This window comes from Mustelus asterias, chromosome 15 (assembly GCF_964213995.1).
Source record: "Mustelus asterias chromosome 15, sMusAst1.hap1.1, whole genome shotgun sequence".
Lineage (NCBI taxonomy): Eukaryota > Metazoa > Chordata > Chondrichthyes > Carcharhiniformes > Triakidae > Mustelus > Mustelus asterias.
Genome location: NC_135815.1, coordinates 103,350,926 through 103,367,890, shown reverse-complemented (window position 1 = coordinate 103,367,890; position 16,965 = coordinate 103,350,926). Strand labels below are relative to the sequence as shown.

Sequence of the window (16,965 nt, the reverse complement as noted above, 5' to 3'; positions counted from 1 at the left end):
TGAAAGTAAGGAGGTGTGGGATAGAGGGAAAGTTGGCCGATTGGATAGGTAACTGGCTATCTGATCGAAGACAGAGGGTGGTGGTGGATGGAAAATTTTCGGACTGGAGGCAGGTTGCTAGCGGAGTGCCACAGGGATCAGTGCTTGGTCCTCTGCTCTTTGTGATTTGTATTAATGACTTAGAGGAGGGGGTTGAAGGGTGGATCAGTAAATTTGCTGATGACACCAAGATTGGTGGAGGACTGGATGAGGTGGAGGGCTGCTGTAGACTGCAAAGAGACAGAGATAGGATGCAAAGCTGGGCTGAAAAATGGCAGATGGAGTTTAACCCTGATAAATGTGAGGTGATTCATTTGGGTCGGACAAATTTAAATGTGGATTACAGGGTCAAAGATAGGGTTCTAAAGACTGTGGAGGAACAGAGAGATCTTGGGGCCCATATCCACAGATCTCTGAAGGTTGCCACTCAAGTGGATAGAGCTATGAAGAAGGCCTATAGTGTGTTAGCTTTTATTAAGAAGGGGTTGGAGTTTAAGAGCCGTGGGGTTATGTTGCAACTGTACAGGACCTTGGTGAGACCACATTTGGAATAAGAACAAAGAACAGTACAGCACAGGAAACAGGCCCTTCGGCCCTCCAAGCCTGTGCCGCTCCTTGGTCCAACTTGACCAATCGTTTGTATCCCTCCATTCCCAGGCTGCTCATGTGACTATCCAGGTAAGTCTTAAACGATGTCAGCGTGCCTGCCTCCACCACCCTACTTGGCAGCGCATTCCAGGCCCCCACCACCCTCTGTGTAAAAAACGTCCCTCTGATATCTGAGTTATACTTCGCCCCTCTCACCTTGAGCCCGTGACCTCTCGTGATCATCACCTCCGACCTGGGAAAAAGCTTCCCACTGTTCACCCTATCTATACCCTTCATAATCTTGTACACCTCTATTAGATCTCCCCTCATTCTCCGTCTTTCCAAGGAGAACAACCCCAGTCTACCCAATCTCTCCTCACAGCTAAGACCCTCCATACCAGGCAACATCCTGGTAAACCTTCTCTGCACTCTCTCTAACGCCTCCACGTCCTTCTGGTAGTGCGGCGACCAGAACTGGACGCAGTACTCCAAATGTGGCCTAACCAGCGTTCTATACAGCTGCATCATCAGACTCCAGCTTTTATACTCTATACCCCGTCCTATAAAGGCAAGCATACCATATGCCTTCTTCACCACCTTCTCCACCTGTGTTGCCACCTTCAAGGATTTGTGGACTTGCACACCTAGGTCCCTCTGTGTTTCTATACTCCTGATGACTCTGCCATTTATTATATAACTCCTCCCTACATTATTTCTTCCAAAATGCATCACTTCGCATTTATCCGGATTAAACTCCATCTGCCACCTCTCCGCCCAATTTTCCAGCCAATCTATATCCTGCTGTATTGCCCGACAATGCTCTTCGCTATCCACAAGTCCAGCCATCTTCGTGTCATCCGCAAACTTGCTGATTACACCAGTTACACCTTCTTCCAAATCATTTATATATATCACAAATAGCAGAGGTCCCAGTACAGAGCCCTGCGGAACACCACTGGTCACAGACCTCCAGCCGGAAAAAGACCCTTCGACCACTACCCTCTGTCTCCTATGGCCAAGCCAGTTCTCCACCCATCTAGCCACTTCTCCTTGTATCCCATGAGCCTTAACCTTCTTAACCAACCTGCCATGTGGGACTTTGTCAAATGCCTTACTGAAATCCATATAGACGACATCCACGGCCCTTCCTTCATCAACCGTTTTTGTCACTTCCTCAAAAAACTCCACCAAATTTGTAAGGCACGACCTCCCTCTTACAAAACCATGCTGTCTGTCACTAATGAGATTGTTCCGTTCTAAATGCACATACATCCTGTCTCTAAGAATCCTCTCCAACAACTTCCCTACCACAGACGTCAAGCTCACCGGCCTATAATTTCCTGGGTTATCCCTGCTACCCTTCTTAAACAACGGGACCACATTCGCGATCCTCTAATCCTCAGGGACCTCACCCATGTCCAAAGAAGCGCCAAAGATTTCCGTCAGAGGCCCAGCAATTTCATCTCTTGTCTCCCTGAGCAGTCGAGGATAGATGCCATCAGGCCCTGGGGCTTTGTCAGTTTTAATGTTCCCTGAAAAACCTAACACTTCCTCTCTTGTAATGGAGATTTTCTCTAACGGGTCAACATCTCCCTCCGAGACACTCCCGGTTAACACGCCCCTCTCCTTCGTGAATACCGATGCAAAGTATTCATTTAGGATCTCCCCTATTCCCTTGGGTTCTAAGCATAATTCCCCTCCTTTGTCCCTGAGAGGTCCGATTTTCTCCCTGACAACTCTTTTGTTCCTAACGTATGAATAGAATGCCTTAGGATTCTCCTTAATCCTGCCTGCCAAGAACATCTCGTGACCTCTTTTTGCCCTTCTAACTCCCCGTTTGAGTTCTTTCCTACTCTCTCTGTATTCCTCCAGAGCTCCATCTGTTTTCAGTTGCCTGGACTTAACGTACGCCTCCCTTTTCATTTTAATCAGATCCTCAATTTCCCTGGTTATCCACGGCTCTCGAATCCTACCTTTCCTATCTTTCCTTTTTACAGGCACATGCCTATCCTGCAGCCTTATCAATAGTTCCTTAAAAGACTCCCACATGCCAGACCTGGACTTACCTTTGAACATCCTCTCCCAATCAACATCCACCAATTCCTGCCTAATCCGGCTATAGTTAGCCTTCCCCCAATTTAGCACCCTGCCCGTAGGACAGCACTCATCCTTGTCCATTACTATCCTAAAGTTAACAGAGTTGTGGTCACTATTTGCCACATGTTCCCCAACCGAAACTTTGACGACCTGACCGGGCTCATTTCCCAGAACTAGGTCCAGTATAGCCCCCTCTCTAGTCGGGCTATCTACATACTGTTCCAAAGAACCTTCCAGTACGCATTTTACAAATTCCTCCCCGTCCGGACCCCCAGCTCTAAGCACTTTCCAGTCTGTGCCAAGGAAATTAAAGTCCCCCACTACAACAACCCTATTTTTTCTGCACCTATCCAGAATCTCCTGACATATCCTTTCCTCCACTTCCCGTGGGCTGTTGGGTGGTCTGTAGTACACCCCCAGCATAGTGACTGCACCCTTCCTGTTTCTGAGTTCCACCCTCAGCGACTCAGTACATGACCCCTCTAAGTTGTCTACCCTCTGCACCGTGGTAATATGCTCCTTAACTAATATCGCTACTCCCCCACCTTTTTTAGCCCCTCCTCTGTCTCGCCTAAAACACTTATATCCCGGAATATTCAGCTGCCAGTCCTGTCCTTCTTTTAACCAAGTTTCCGTCACCGCAACCACATCCAAATTCCGCATAAGCATTAAGGCCCTAAGTTCGTCTGTTTTACCCGTTACGCTCCACGCATTGAAGCACATGCACTCCAGACCTCCAGGCCCACTCAGGTCATCCTCCTCCAGAGTGCTCCTCTTCTTAGCTAGCCTTGCTCTGGCCCCCAGCTCAACCCCAGCCTCAGTATTTACTGACCTACTGTTTTGTTCCCCACCCCCCTGCCACACTAGTTTAAATCCTGCCGAAACACTCTAGCAAAACTCCCAGCCAGGATATTTGCTCCCTTCCAGTTGAGGTGTAACCCATCCTTTCTGTACAGTTGCCATCCTGACTTGAAGATTTCTCAGTTATCTATGAATTTAAAACCCTCCCTCTTGCACCAGTCCTTTAGCCACGCGTTCAACTGTAGAATCTCCCTGTTCCGAGCCTCACTTGCACTAGACACAGGGAGCAGTCCAGAGATTGCTACCCTGGAGGCCTTACTTTTTAGCCTCGCACCCAACTCCCTGAATTTCTCTCGTATGACCCCCCTGTGTGCAGTTCTGGTCACCTCATTATAAGAAGGATGTGGAAGCGCTGGAAAGAGTGCAAAGGAGATTTACCAGATGCTGCCTGGTTTGGAGGGTAGATCTTATGAGGAAAGGTTGAGGGAGCTAGGGCTGTTCTCTCTGGAGCGGAGGAGGTTGGGGGGGAGACTTAATAGAGGTTTATAAAATGATGAAGGGGATAGATAGAGTGAACGTTCAAAGACTATTTCCTCGGGTGGATGGAGCTATTACAAGGGGGCATAACTATAGGGTTCATGGTGGGAGATATAGGAAGGATGTCCGAGGTAGGTTCTTTACTCAGAGTGGTTGGGGTGTGGAATGGACTGCCTGCAGTGAGAGTGGAGTCAGACACTTTAGGAACATTTAAGCGGTTATTGGATAGGCACATGGAGCACACCAGGATGACAGAGAGTGGGATAGCTTGATCTTGGTTTCAGATAAAGTTCGGCACAACATCGTGGGCCGAAGGGCCTGTTCTGTGCTGTACTGTTCTATGTTCTATGCAGCCTCTCCTTATAACTCAATCCATCAAGTCCCGGTAGCATCCTAGTAAATCTTTTCTGCACTCTTTCTAGTTTAATAATATCCTTTCTATAATAGGGTGACGAGAATTGCACACAGTATTCCAAGTGTGGCCTTACTAATGTCTTGTACAACTTCAACAAGATGTCCCAACTCCTGTATTCAATGTTCCGACCGATGAAACCAAGCATGCTGAATGCCGCCTTCACCACTCTGTCCACCTGTGACTCCACTTTCAAGGAGCTATGAACATGAACCCCTAGATCTCTTTGTTCTGTAACTCTCCCCAAGACCCTACCATTAACTGAATAAGTCCTGCCCTGGTTCAATCTACCAAAATGCATCACCTCGCATTTGTCTAGATGTACGAGGCAGATTTTTTACACAGAGAGTAGCGGGTGCCTGGAACTCGTTGCTGGGGGAGGTAGTGGAAGCGGATACGGTAGTGACTTTTAAGGGGCGTCTTGACAAGTACATGAATTGGATGGGAATAGAGGGATATGGTCCCCGGAAGCGTAGGGGGTTTTAGTTAAGTCAGGCAGCATGGTCAGTGCAGGCTTGGAGGGCCGAAGGGCCCGTTCCTGTGCTGCAATTTTCTTTGTTCTTTGTTCTAATACAATGCATTTTAAGGAGATAAATGATTATCAAAAGTTATCAGTGAGGGAGAATTCTGTGACCTTTACACTTGGATGAATGGATGGGAGCTGGACATTTCTGGTCCAGTGTAGCACTCTACGTTTTACAATATTGGGACTTATCGAGGAATGTAAGAGGTTTGCTTAAGTACGTCTCATGTTTACTGATGCTCTGTTTTGGTTCCACCAGGGCCATTTGGCTCCAGATCTCATACAGCCTTGGTCCAGGCATGAACTTAAGAGCTGAGTTAAAGAGGTTTGATAGACTGCCTTGAATATTAAGGCAATATTTGGCCACATGGCATCAAGGAGCCCCAGCAAAATGGAACTCATTGGGAATTAGGGGCTAAATTCTCCACTGGTTGGAGTCAGACCTACCAGAAAGGAAGATGGTTGTAGTTGTTGGAGATTGATGATCTAATCCCCAGGAAATTGCTGCAAATATTCCTCAGGATAGTATCCTAGGCCCAAATCTCTTCTGCTGCTTCATCAATTCCCACCAATATGAGGTCAGAAGTGGGGATGTTTACTGATTGCTGCACAGCATTTTTTACCATTTTCAATTCCTCAGAAACTGAAGCAGTCCGTACCAACATGCAATATTACCTGGACAACATTCAGGTTTGGGATGATAACTAGCAAGTAAGATTCGCAGCACTCAGCGATGACCATCTCCAACAAGAGGGAATCTTTACATTACCTTTACATTTTTAAAACCTTGAAATCCCAGTTATTTATTAAAAGAATGTGGTCACAAGATTGAAGACACATTCAATGTCATTACCATGGCTACAGCACCCACCATTAACATTCTGGAGATTACCATTGACCACAAAGTCACCTGTTTACTGGTATGATGCAGGAGGAGTGGAGCACAGTTAATGTTATGCTATTGTTTAAAAACGGAGAAGGGGTAGATAGAATAACTATAGGCAGATAAGCCTAAACTCACTGATGGGAAATTTATTGGAAAAAAATTAGGGATGGAATAAATCATCGTTTTGAACAGGTATATGTTCAGGGAAAATCAGGTCCAGCTAACGTGATTATTTATTTTGAGGAGGTAACAAAGAGGGTCAATGACTGGTGCATTTGGTGAAGTCTACATGGAATTTAGCAATGTTTTGATAAGATCCCACATGACAGACTGATCACTAATAGAAAAGCCCATGGGTTCCAAAGGCAAAGTGACAAGCTGGATCCAAAACTGGTTCAAGAGACAGGAAATAAAGGGTTGAGGAGTATTTTGAGACTGGTTTTGCTGTTTCCTGAAGAAAGCAATAGACTGCAGGGAGATTTCTGAGCAGACTCAAACTGGTTGAGGTTACATAGAGTCATCTAAGCTCAGTAGTAGCAGCTGTTCAGTCCAATGATGCAGTACAGTTAAGCTGAAAAAGACAGATCCAGAAGTTACAAATAAATTGCTGCAGCCTAAAGATAAGATTGGTGGATCTATGCAACTTATACAGAGTTGTCGAGGTTCCAACATATGCCATTTTTGGTGAAGGTGGTATCCTTGGAACTTGGTTTGGTTGTGCACTGCTCTCGACTGGGATCACTTTAGCTCCTAGAGGAGAGGTGCTGAAATCCTTTGTGAGAAAGACAGTTTTGAAGGATTGTGTAGCTGTGGGTGATGACTTTTACACTGTGTGGAGTGCTGAACCAATTCATAAGATCTGTCTTAGTTGTATCTGCCATTTAATGTGTAATTTATAGTTTACAATTGACCACAATTTGCCTGTTTAACTTATGATCAGTCTGGGTTTTAGTGTATTTAGTAATAAGGGTCTGTGTTGTTTTGACTCTTGCATAATAAAAATTCTTGTTTTTTAAACCGTAGAATCTTATGACTACATTCTTTTAATAAATAACTGGGATTTCAGGGTTTTAAAATAATTACTGGTCTCTACCAAGGTCGTAACATCAGTGACACTGAAAGGGCTTATACTGGTGGGGATGGGGTGGAATATAACACTATGAATGTCATCGCCCTGTGAGAACATATCTAGAGAAATCCTTCAGGAGGTAAATCTTCCCCACTGAGAAATCTGCCACTTTTGTGATCATTTTTACCTTAAGTATTTCTTCCCTTTCACTGTCTGACTTCTTATCGATCTCATCTAGTAAAATTTCAGTTTGATATAGCCAGGTGCTAATGTGGGCAACATTTTGATCAAAGCCTTCCATCTGGTTTTGATAATCCTACAAAGAGAGAAATGACAAAAACTGTCCAGAAATCCAATATGAAAATTCTTTACTGCTTTCATCTCTAAAGTCACTCAGTAAATCATTACAATGTCGATAGCTCCAGGATATCAACAGTTCATCCAGGTGTTGCCTTGTGAAAAGCACTGGAGATGGTGACAGTGCAACATATTCACTGTGAAATACGTTTACAGTAACACTTCATAGCAGCATTCTTACATTACACCGAGGTATCATTACATAGAAGCTCACCAAAATGGAATGAAATACGCATGGACACAATGCAAAATGACAGGTTTTATAAAAAGATGAAGTTATTAAACACCACTGTATGAGAGTTTTTCCACTACATTGACCATTTAGCATAAACATCATTTGCAAAAAAAAATTTGAAAGTTAGGATCTAGAAAGGATTTTCCTTCTTCTCTGATTATTCCTTTCACCTTGTGTACCTCAATTAAATCTCCTCTCATTCTTCTAAACTCCAGGGAGTATCGGCCTAAACTGCCCAATCTCAATTCGCAAGTCCAACCTTCGTCTCTGGAATCAATCTCATGCTTCATATAAACAGGGAAGAATACTTTACTGTCCTTGTGGAATGCCACTTCTGGAGCATTGTCCCTCCCGAGGACTCTGATTGGAGGGTCCCGACAGAGCTAAACATATATGAGGCTCACAGGGTCAGAGGTAAGCAATGTATTCAGTAGTGTGACAGGTACGATACTCCCTACTATCTTTGTGGCTTACACACCCACTGGGGGAATGGATGACAGGTATTTTTGTGACTGGAAGGCTGGTCCCAGCGGGCTTCGCAGGGCTCAGTCCGAGGTCCCCTTTTTTGTGATATATATTAATAATTTGAACTTAAATGTAGGAGGCATGATCAAGAAGTTTGCAGACAAGAAAGAAATTGACTGTGTGATTGATAGTGAGGGGGGGTGGTGTAGACTGCAGAAGTATATCAATGGACCGGCCAAACTGGCAGAAAGTGGCACATGGAATTCAACCTGGTAAAGTGTGAGGTGATGTTTTTGGGAAGGTCAAACAAGAATAATAAATAAAGAAGGATACTGTCAGGTGTAGAGGAAGTGAGGAACCTTGGAGTGCGTGCCCACAAATTCTTGAAGATAGCAGGACAGGTCGATAAGTGGTTAAGCCGGAAAATAGATCGCTTTCCTTTATTAGCTGAGGCATAAAATGTATGAGCAGGGAGATTATGCTGGAACTATATAAAAGACTAGATAGGCCACAAGTTGAACACTGCATGCAGTTTTAGTCAGCTAATTACAGAAAGAATGTAATTGTAGCAGAGGGTACAGAAGAATTTGAGTTTCAATTGCCTTCAATTTAAAAATTCAATCCTCAAAACATACGAATCATGAAATGAAACATATTGAAGTGACAGAAATTTGGATCTGGCACTCTGAGGTACTAACATTAAAATATTTTACATGAACAGACAGGAGATCAACAGTCCTACTTTATGTGAGTATTGCACAATTGCAGGAATTACAGCATTCTATTTTCAGAATCAAAATGCTCAGGCATAGACAAGCAATGATAAAGTAATAGATGTTTGCAATAGTAATCTGCATTAGTCAACCTGAGTCACCCCTCATCTGATTTACAACCTAAACGGGACCTCTACACATTGTATTCCTACAACCGGACTTAAAGCCTCCAGTAATTGTACCTCGTTTACTGCAAATTACTGTCCAAGCATTCCAGTATAACCGTAATGCAGCAAAGTTATCTGTCAACCATATGCTGTGAATTTACTTACCAGCAGTCTGTCACACCACTCCTGAACCAGAGTGCGGACCCTGTTCCAAACGGTGTTCAGTGTGCACAAGTTATTCTCCAGAACACGTTCACTGCCCTCTATCAGCCCCTGAAGTGCAGCACTACTCTCAGTGATACCACCCAGTTCAGCTTTCCTCACCTCCAATTCCTTCAGAATTTGCTATAAAAAAATATTTATTTTTAATAAACTCATAGTAATTGTATAAACAACTAGGCATCTCTCTTTAAACAGGAAGACTAGGATTGGAATAGGCAAATAGCCCTTCCAAATATGTCATAGGACCTTCCAAGCCGTCACCTCCACCTCCTAGAAGGTCAAGGCAGCAAAGGCTTGGGAAGACAACCACTTGCAAGTTCCCCTTCAAGTTGCACATCATCCTGACTCAGACTATATCACTCCTTCAGGATCAAAAACTGGAACTCCATTCCTAGCAGCATTGTGGACTGCCAGGGTTCAAGGTGGCAGCTCATTGCGACCATCTCAAGTACGTTTAGGGGTGGGAAACAAATGGTAGCGGTGTTCATATTCCAGGAACAAGTAAAAAGGTCGTCTGATACAATTCTGCGATAAAGATTTGAATTAAACATAGCAAGATACCAACTGACAACTGAGGTCATGCCTAAGGTCGGGCTATTCCTTCAGACATATCACCTACAATATTTACCATTTCATTTACAATATTCAGCAAGCTTTGATTGCTGTCCTGATTTCTTGGATTATCTGCTACCTTGTAAGCAGTTCAGAAAACATGCCAACATCATTGGTGGGAAGAGAAGTGGCACTATGTGCCTTCGTGCAAGGATAAATATCCTCAAGAAAAGCTTTAAGGTGCCAATCAGTGATGATCATGGGAGGCTGCGAGTTTTCATTATCGCTTTCTTCACCTTTTTGATGCCAATCACTTCAAAGAAATTACTTCAAACGATTTTCACCGATGACTCAAGAAGCTAAATGGCCTGGTCCTGTTCCTATAGGCAATCTTTATGGGAAAAGTGCTCAGTAAAGAACTCCCTGCGATGAAACATTCAGCACTGCAGAGTGGGAAGAGCCATGTGTGCTGCACTGATACCAGTATAGACATGTGGGCCGAATAGCCTATTTCTGTCTTGTAAATACTTTGTAACATCACTAAAAAGCTGTTCATTGTCTCTCTGTTCCCAGCAATTGGATTCACAATGCCACTGGGTTGATTACCTACCCTACCTAGGGCGGCACGGTAGCACAGTGGTTAGCACTGCTGCTTCACAGCTCCAGGGACCTGGGTTCGATTCCCCGCTTGGGTCACTGTCTGTGTGGAGTTTGCACGTTCTCCTCGTATCTGCGTGGGTTTTCTCCGGGTGCTCCGGTTTCCTCCCACAGTCCAAAGATGTGCGGGTTAGGTTGATTGGCCATGCTAAAAAAAAATTGCCCTTTAGTGTCCTGAGATGTGTAGGTTAGAGGGATTAGTGGGTAAAATATGTAGGGATATGGGAGTAGGGCCTGGGTGGGATTGTGGTCGGTGCAGACTTGATGGGCCGAATGGCCTCTTTCTGTACTGTGGGGTTTCTATGATTTCTATGATTTCTTTCCCCAAGAACAGTACATGCCATGAGGAGATAGGAGCATAAAGAACAGGAGAACACTCAGTCCTTCCTGTCTGTTCAGCCAAACAATTAGCTCATGGTTGCCCTGTATCTTAACTCCAGTATCAAAAAGTGCTTCAGAATTTGATCCTGAAAAGGCAGGCTGTATGTCAACTAAGAAACCCTCAAATTACTATTTATGTCTGTAACAGCCCATGTCATGATCTCCAGCTGCCAACAAGTGAGTAGGAGAAAAGTGCAAAAGGATTCTCATCTTTATTTGAAAGAAGGAACAAAAATACTCACTCTGGACCATTTGATTTCTGAATCTAAGTTAACAGGTATTCCCCTTGCAGATGATCGTTGGATCACTTCACCTTCTGTCGCTGCCAACCACTCTGAAAGTAAATTGGTCTCACTCTTCCACTTGCGAGATAGTTGAAAGGCTTTTTCTAAATCTTGTTTACCCTCAGTGACCTGGAAGGCAAGAACAAAGCACGTGAAAGGTTAAACAATTATCAGGATATAGAGTACAACTGCCTGGATAAAGCTGAAATGGGTTTGTCATTGTTATGAGGCCCCAAAACCTCATTCAGGAAGCTGCACCTCGGAACTGGGAGATAGCCAATCGCTGAAATAAGAGCTCTGAAAAAGAGTCATATGGACTCAAAATGTTGGACACAACTCTCTGCCCCACGCGCTCAGGTATAAATCCCACTCAGGCTGGAGAATCACAGGGGAGGGGCCAGAGTGCGGTTAGCACCGGCAAGAACCCATTTTGGGATTCTCCCAGACCCCGCACCCCTACGAAACCTGGTTCACACTCAGCGAGGGCGTGAACAAAATTAGCATATTTAAATAAGTATTTCAATATGCATTCACCCGGCTCCTGCAAATCTCCGACCCTCGGGTGCAACAGGAACACAGTGCAAATCTCTACCGGTCTCCACAAATGGAGACCAGTTGTGCTGGCCACGCCGGGGACTCACAGGCCACTGAAGCCCTCAGGTGGTCATGGAAATGGCTGGGTAGTGCCCTGAATTGCAAGTGAACTGCACCAAACCACCTAGCAAGAATCTCACTGGTTTTCCCGATGGGCACAACATTTAGAAATTCTTTGGGAGAATTCTGCCTGATAATTCTCGTTTTTCTCTCTCCACAGATGCTGCCAGACCTGTGGAGTTTTTCCAAAATATTCCTGTTTTTATTTCAGGTGGTCATTCACTGGGTTTTCATGCAATTTCTGCATGTTTTATAACAATATAGCCACAAAATGCTCACATTTTGAAAATCGGAATATTGATACTTTGTGATAAATGGTCTCTAAACCAAAAATGCTGTTAATTTGAAGTACTTCCAAGGAGGGAACTAAAGAAGTGCATTTTTTTGAGACTTGACCTTTCTCCTGCAAATCGCAATTGATACTAGATCAATTATTAATTTTAAAACCAAGATTGATAAGATTTTGCTAACCAAGGATATTAAGAGATATGGGACAATGGTGGGCACATGGAGTTGGGTCACAGGTCAGCCATGATCTCACTGGGTAGAGGAACAGGCTCGAGAAGCTAAATGACCTCCTCCTGTTCCTAATTTCCTATCACATTGCTTCTTCACTACTCTTTCACTGGCCTCAATATCTCACTCTATCACACTGGAAGCACTACAGCATGCCAGCTTCAATATATTACTTCATCCATCATGGTTTGATCAACTAGTTTGAGGATAAGGGGTAAGCCTTTCAGAACTGAGGTGAGGAGAAATTTCTTCACCCAGAGGCTGGTGAATATGTGGAATTCACTACCACAGAATACAGTTGAGGCCAAAATGTTGTCTGATTTCAAGAAGAAATTAAATATAGCTCTTGGGGCTGAAGGAATCAAGGGATATGGGGGGGGAAGGAGGATCAGGATATTGAATTCGATGATTAGCCATGATCAAAATGAATGGCAGAGCAGGTTTGAAGGGCCGAATGGCCTACTCCTGCTTCTTGTTTCTATGTAACTGCCTGTCTTATCACTCAAGACCTTACCATTACTTAATTGGCCTACGATTTCCCTCAACTCCAACCTGGGCTACCTTACAAAATGGCAACTCATGCTAAGGGACAATTCTGCATGCTGCCCACTGCTACCTCATCCAATTGGCCACTCCACACTTAGCCTATGTAGTACCAACCAGCCATCCATCGATAAGCCTGATCCGGCCCCTACATGTGGTCCACACAACTCAGAGATTAGAAGCAAGGACCTCAACTAATGTCAGAAAATGCTGGAAAACCACAACAGGTCTGACAGCATTTGTGGAGAGAGAATAGAGCTAAAGTTTCGAGTTTGGATGACCCTTCGTCAGAGGGCATGGAAAGGGCCAATGATCAGCCATTCCTAGCGATTTAGTAGGGGCCAACAAAAGAAGAGAATGGTAACCATTGTCTCGGACATTTCAGTTGTTCTGAACATATTTTTAAGGCAATTGAAACAGCTGCTTGTTTCGTATACAATAGTTTGTACAGAGTGCTATCCATAGTCCTCGGGACTCTCAGGGCTTTCTATGAAGAAAACAGCACAGTTAACATACAAAATAAATATTTTAGTTAATGCACAAATGATAAAAGTTGAATTAAGAATTTTAGAATCATATAATACTTGTCAAAGGCAACCAGCAACTCAAAATAAGTACGATTAACGCCAACAAGTTAATAATTTGTATGTGCATGAACTAAAATCATTATTTTGTATGTTGATTTCACAATATCCCCTCCTGTCCCAATGACTGAAAAATGTAAATTTGAATAACTTAAACATCTTGATTGTACTCAAGTAAAAGTTTTATACTATTAAATAAAACATTCCTACTTTAAAATAAAGCGACACTGACTGACTTGAATAATTTTAACTAGGCATTGCTAAATCAACCCAATATCTGTCTGCTTACCTGAGCACCCATGTCATTGTACAGGAGTTTCAGGGCTGTCAATTGCTCATCCATCAGCTTGGGGTTGTCAGTCTGCTGTTTTTGAACAATTTGTCGCCCGGTCTTTATTACTGTCTCCACTTCGAGCTTCACCTCACTCAAAGTTTTATATAGTTTCTAAATAAGAGTAAAGCCTTTGGTGAGCCAAAATGGTAACAGAACTTACCACCAATAAAACTATCAATTACACATGGAATATGCACATATATTTGTCCTTCATAATACAGGCTCTTTGTTGATCATACTCTAGCAAAGGGGGGTGGGGAAGACTAACCACGGTAGCACAGTGGTTAGCACTGCTGCTTCACAGCTCCAGGGTCCCGGGTTCGATTCCCGGCTCGGGTCACTGTCTGTGTGGAGTTTGCACATTCTCCTCATGTTTGCGTGGGTTTCCTCCGGGTGCTCCGGTTTCCTCCCACTGTCCAAAGATGTGCGGGTTAGGTTGATTGGCCAGGTTAAAATTGCCCCTGAGATGCGTAGGTTAGAGGGATTAACGGGTAAATATGTGGGGGTAGGGCCTGGGTGGGATTGTGGTCGGTGCAGACTCGATGGGCCGAATGGCCTCCTTCTGCACTGTAGGGTTTCTATGATTTCTATGAAGAGAGAGAGAGAGAGAAAGAGGAGGTGGGGGGGGGAGTAAAGTTCCAATTAAAACTAAGTACGAGAAAGTTAACAAAAACAGAAAATACTGGAAAATCTCAGCAGGTCTGACAGCTTCTGTGAAGAGGGAACAGAGCTATAGAATATAAAAGAGCAAGGGAGTTATGTGGAAATTGTACAAACCACTAGTTAATCCACAGGTAGAGTCCTCCATACAGTTCTAGTCTCTACATAGCATACTATGAGGAAAGACTGGATAGCATGTAATTGTTTTCTTTGGAACAGAGGAGTCTAACGGGAGTTTTAGTTGAGGTCTATGTAGAACACAGAACATAGAACATTACAGCGCAGTACAGGCCCTTCGGCCCTCGATGTTGCGCCGACCAGTGGTACCAATCTAAAGCCCCTCTAATCTACACTATTCCAATATCATCCATATGTTTATCCAATAACCACTTGAACGCTCTCAACGTTGACGAGTCCACCACTGCTGCAGGCAGGGCATTCCACGCCCTTACTACTCTCTGAGTAAAGAACCTACCTCTAACATCTGTCCTATATCTCTCACCCCTATAATCGAGAGGTCGAGATAAAATGGATAATAAGGACCTAGCAGTGAGATAAATAATCAGTAATTGGCATAAGGCTTAGGAGGTGAATTGAGAGGAACATTTTTCACCATGAGGGCAGTGGGGGTCTGGAACTCGCTGTATGAAAGATGGTACATTTGAAGAAACCATAGAACCATAGAAAATTACAGCTCAGAAACAGGCCTTTTGGCCCTTCTTGTCTGTGCCGAACCATTTTATGCCTAGTCCCACTGACCTGCACTTGGACCATATCCCTCCACACCCATCTCATCCATGAACCCGTCCAAGTTTTTCTTAAATGTTAAAAGTGACCCCGCATTTACCACTTTATCTGGCAGCTCATTCCACACTCCCCCCACTCTCTGCATGAAAAAGCCCCCCCTAATATTCCCTTTAAACTTTTCTCCTTTCACCCTTAGCCCATGCCCTCTGGTTTTTTTCTCCCCTAGCCTCAGCGGAAAAAGCCTGCTTGCATTCACTCTATCTATACCCATCAAAATCTTATACACCTCTATCAAATCTCCCCTCAATCTTCTACGCTCCAGGGAATAAAGTCCCAACCTATTCAATCTCTCTCTGTAACTCAGCTTCTCAAGTCCCGGCAACATCCTTGTGAACCTTCTCTGCACTCTTTCAATCTTATTTACATCCTTCCTGTAACTAGGTGACCAAAACTGTACACAATACTCCAAATTCAGCCTCACCAATGCCTTATATAACCTTACCATAACACTCCAACTTTTATACTCGATACTCCGATTTATAAAGGCCAATGTACCAAAGGCACTCTTTACGACCCTATCCACCTGTGACGTCACTTTTAGGGAATTCTGTACCTGTATTCCCAGATCCCTCTGTTCAACTGCACTCTTCAGAGTCCTACCATTTACCCTGTACGTTCTACTTTGATTTGTCCTTCCAAAGTGCAATATCTCACACTTGTCTGCGTTAAATTCCATTTGTAAGAAGTTTAACAACACCAGGTTAAAGTCCAACAGGTTTATTTGGTAGCAAAAGCCACACAAGCTTTCGGAGCTCTTAGCCCCTTCTTCAGGTGAGTGGGAATTCTGTTCACAAACAGAGCTTATAAAGACACAGACTCAATTTACATGAATAATTTTCCATTTGCCATTTTTCAGCCCATTTTTCAAATCATTTCAAATATGCTTTAACATACACTGGAAATGCTCTGATCTACAGAGCTTTGAGCAGCAGCTGAAAAGTGGCCTTATGATGGATAGCCGTCCCTCAGCCAGCAGGACAGGATGGAGTGAATGGTCTCCTTCTGTACCATAAATTTTCTGTTTCTATGTTTCGACAAAATGTTATTCAAAAGTAAATAATCCATTGAGAAGCATGACGGAGTCAAAGAAAATCTCAGTTTGTGCAGAACAGCTGACTATCAGAGTAGACTAAAAGAGTCACATAAAGTTTCAGCTGTTCTCTCCAAACCTCTCTTTGGGGCACTCTTTAAAACTTAACTCTTCAATCAAACATTTTGTCAATTTCAATGTTTGTCTCATTATGCTCCCATGAACCACCTTGGGATATTTAACTGAGGTGAAAGCTATATAAATGTTCATTATTGTTGGTTCTTCAACTTTGCAATCTCCCACCATTTGAAGCTCCTCACTTATTATTGTTTTTTTAAGCCTCTGCCAGATCTCATGGTTATGGAGTGGATAACTGGTGAACATAGTTGCACTGTATCTCAATAGGCCTGATGATATTTTTCTGTTTTGTACAGGAACAGATTTGATGAGCTAATTGGCCTATTTCAACTCTATATGTCATGATCCTTACCATACAATTATCCAATTGGGGCTGTATTTCATCAGGCTCAACACTTCTCATGTCCAACACGTGCAGTTCTGCTTTCACGCCGTCCAAAACACTTTTACAATCCAGCATACGCTGCTCAAAATTTGCTGGTTTCTGGAAAAGCTGAAACTTTGTTGACACTTCTCGAAGTTTCCTCTGTCAATTATACAAAATGTCAAAGTAGTAAAGGCTGATATGCTGAATGATGTCTTAAGCTTTATTAGTTTACGAGAAAGTCTATAGAGCAATCTAAAAAAGCACAGAAAAAAATATCAGCAAATTGAGGTGTATGCAAATTAACAGGATGGTAGATTTAAATTAAATATGGAACCTCATGGCACATA

At 43.5% G+C, this 16,965-nt stretch overlaps 1 protein-coding gene across 1 annotated transcript in view; it reads right to left on the bottom strand.

Moving 5' to 3' along the window:
• LOC144504716 (utrophin-like) overlaps positions 1-16,965 on the bottom strand; it is a 631,247-nt gene that overhangs the window by 423,551 nt on the left and 190,731 nt on the right. The window contains 5 exon segments of the mRNA XM_078230463.1: positions 7,140-7,268; positions 9,055-9,234; positions 10,944-11,114; positions 13,572-13,727; positions 16,604-16,777. Coding sequence (XP_078086589.1) covers positions 7,140-7,268; positions 9,055-9,234; positions 10,944-11,114; positions 13,572-13,727; positions 16,604-16,777 — 810 coding nt within the window.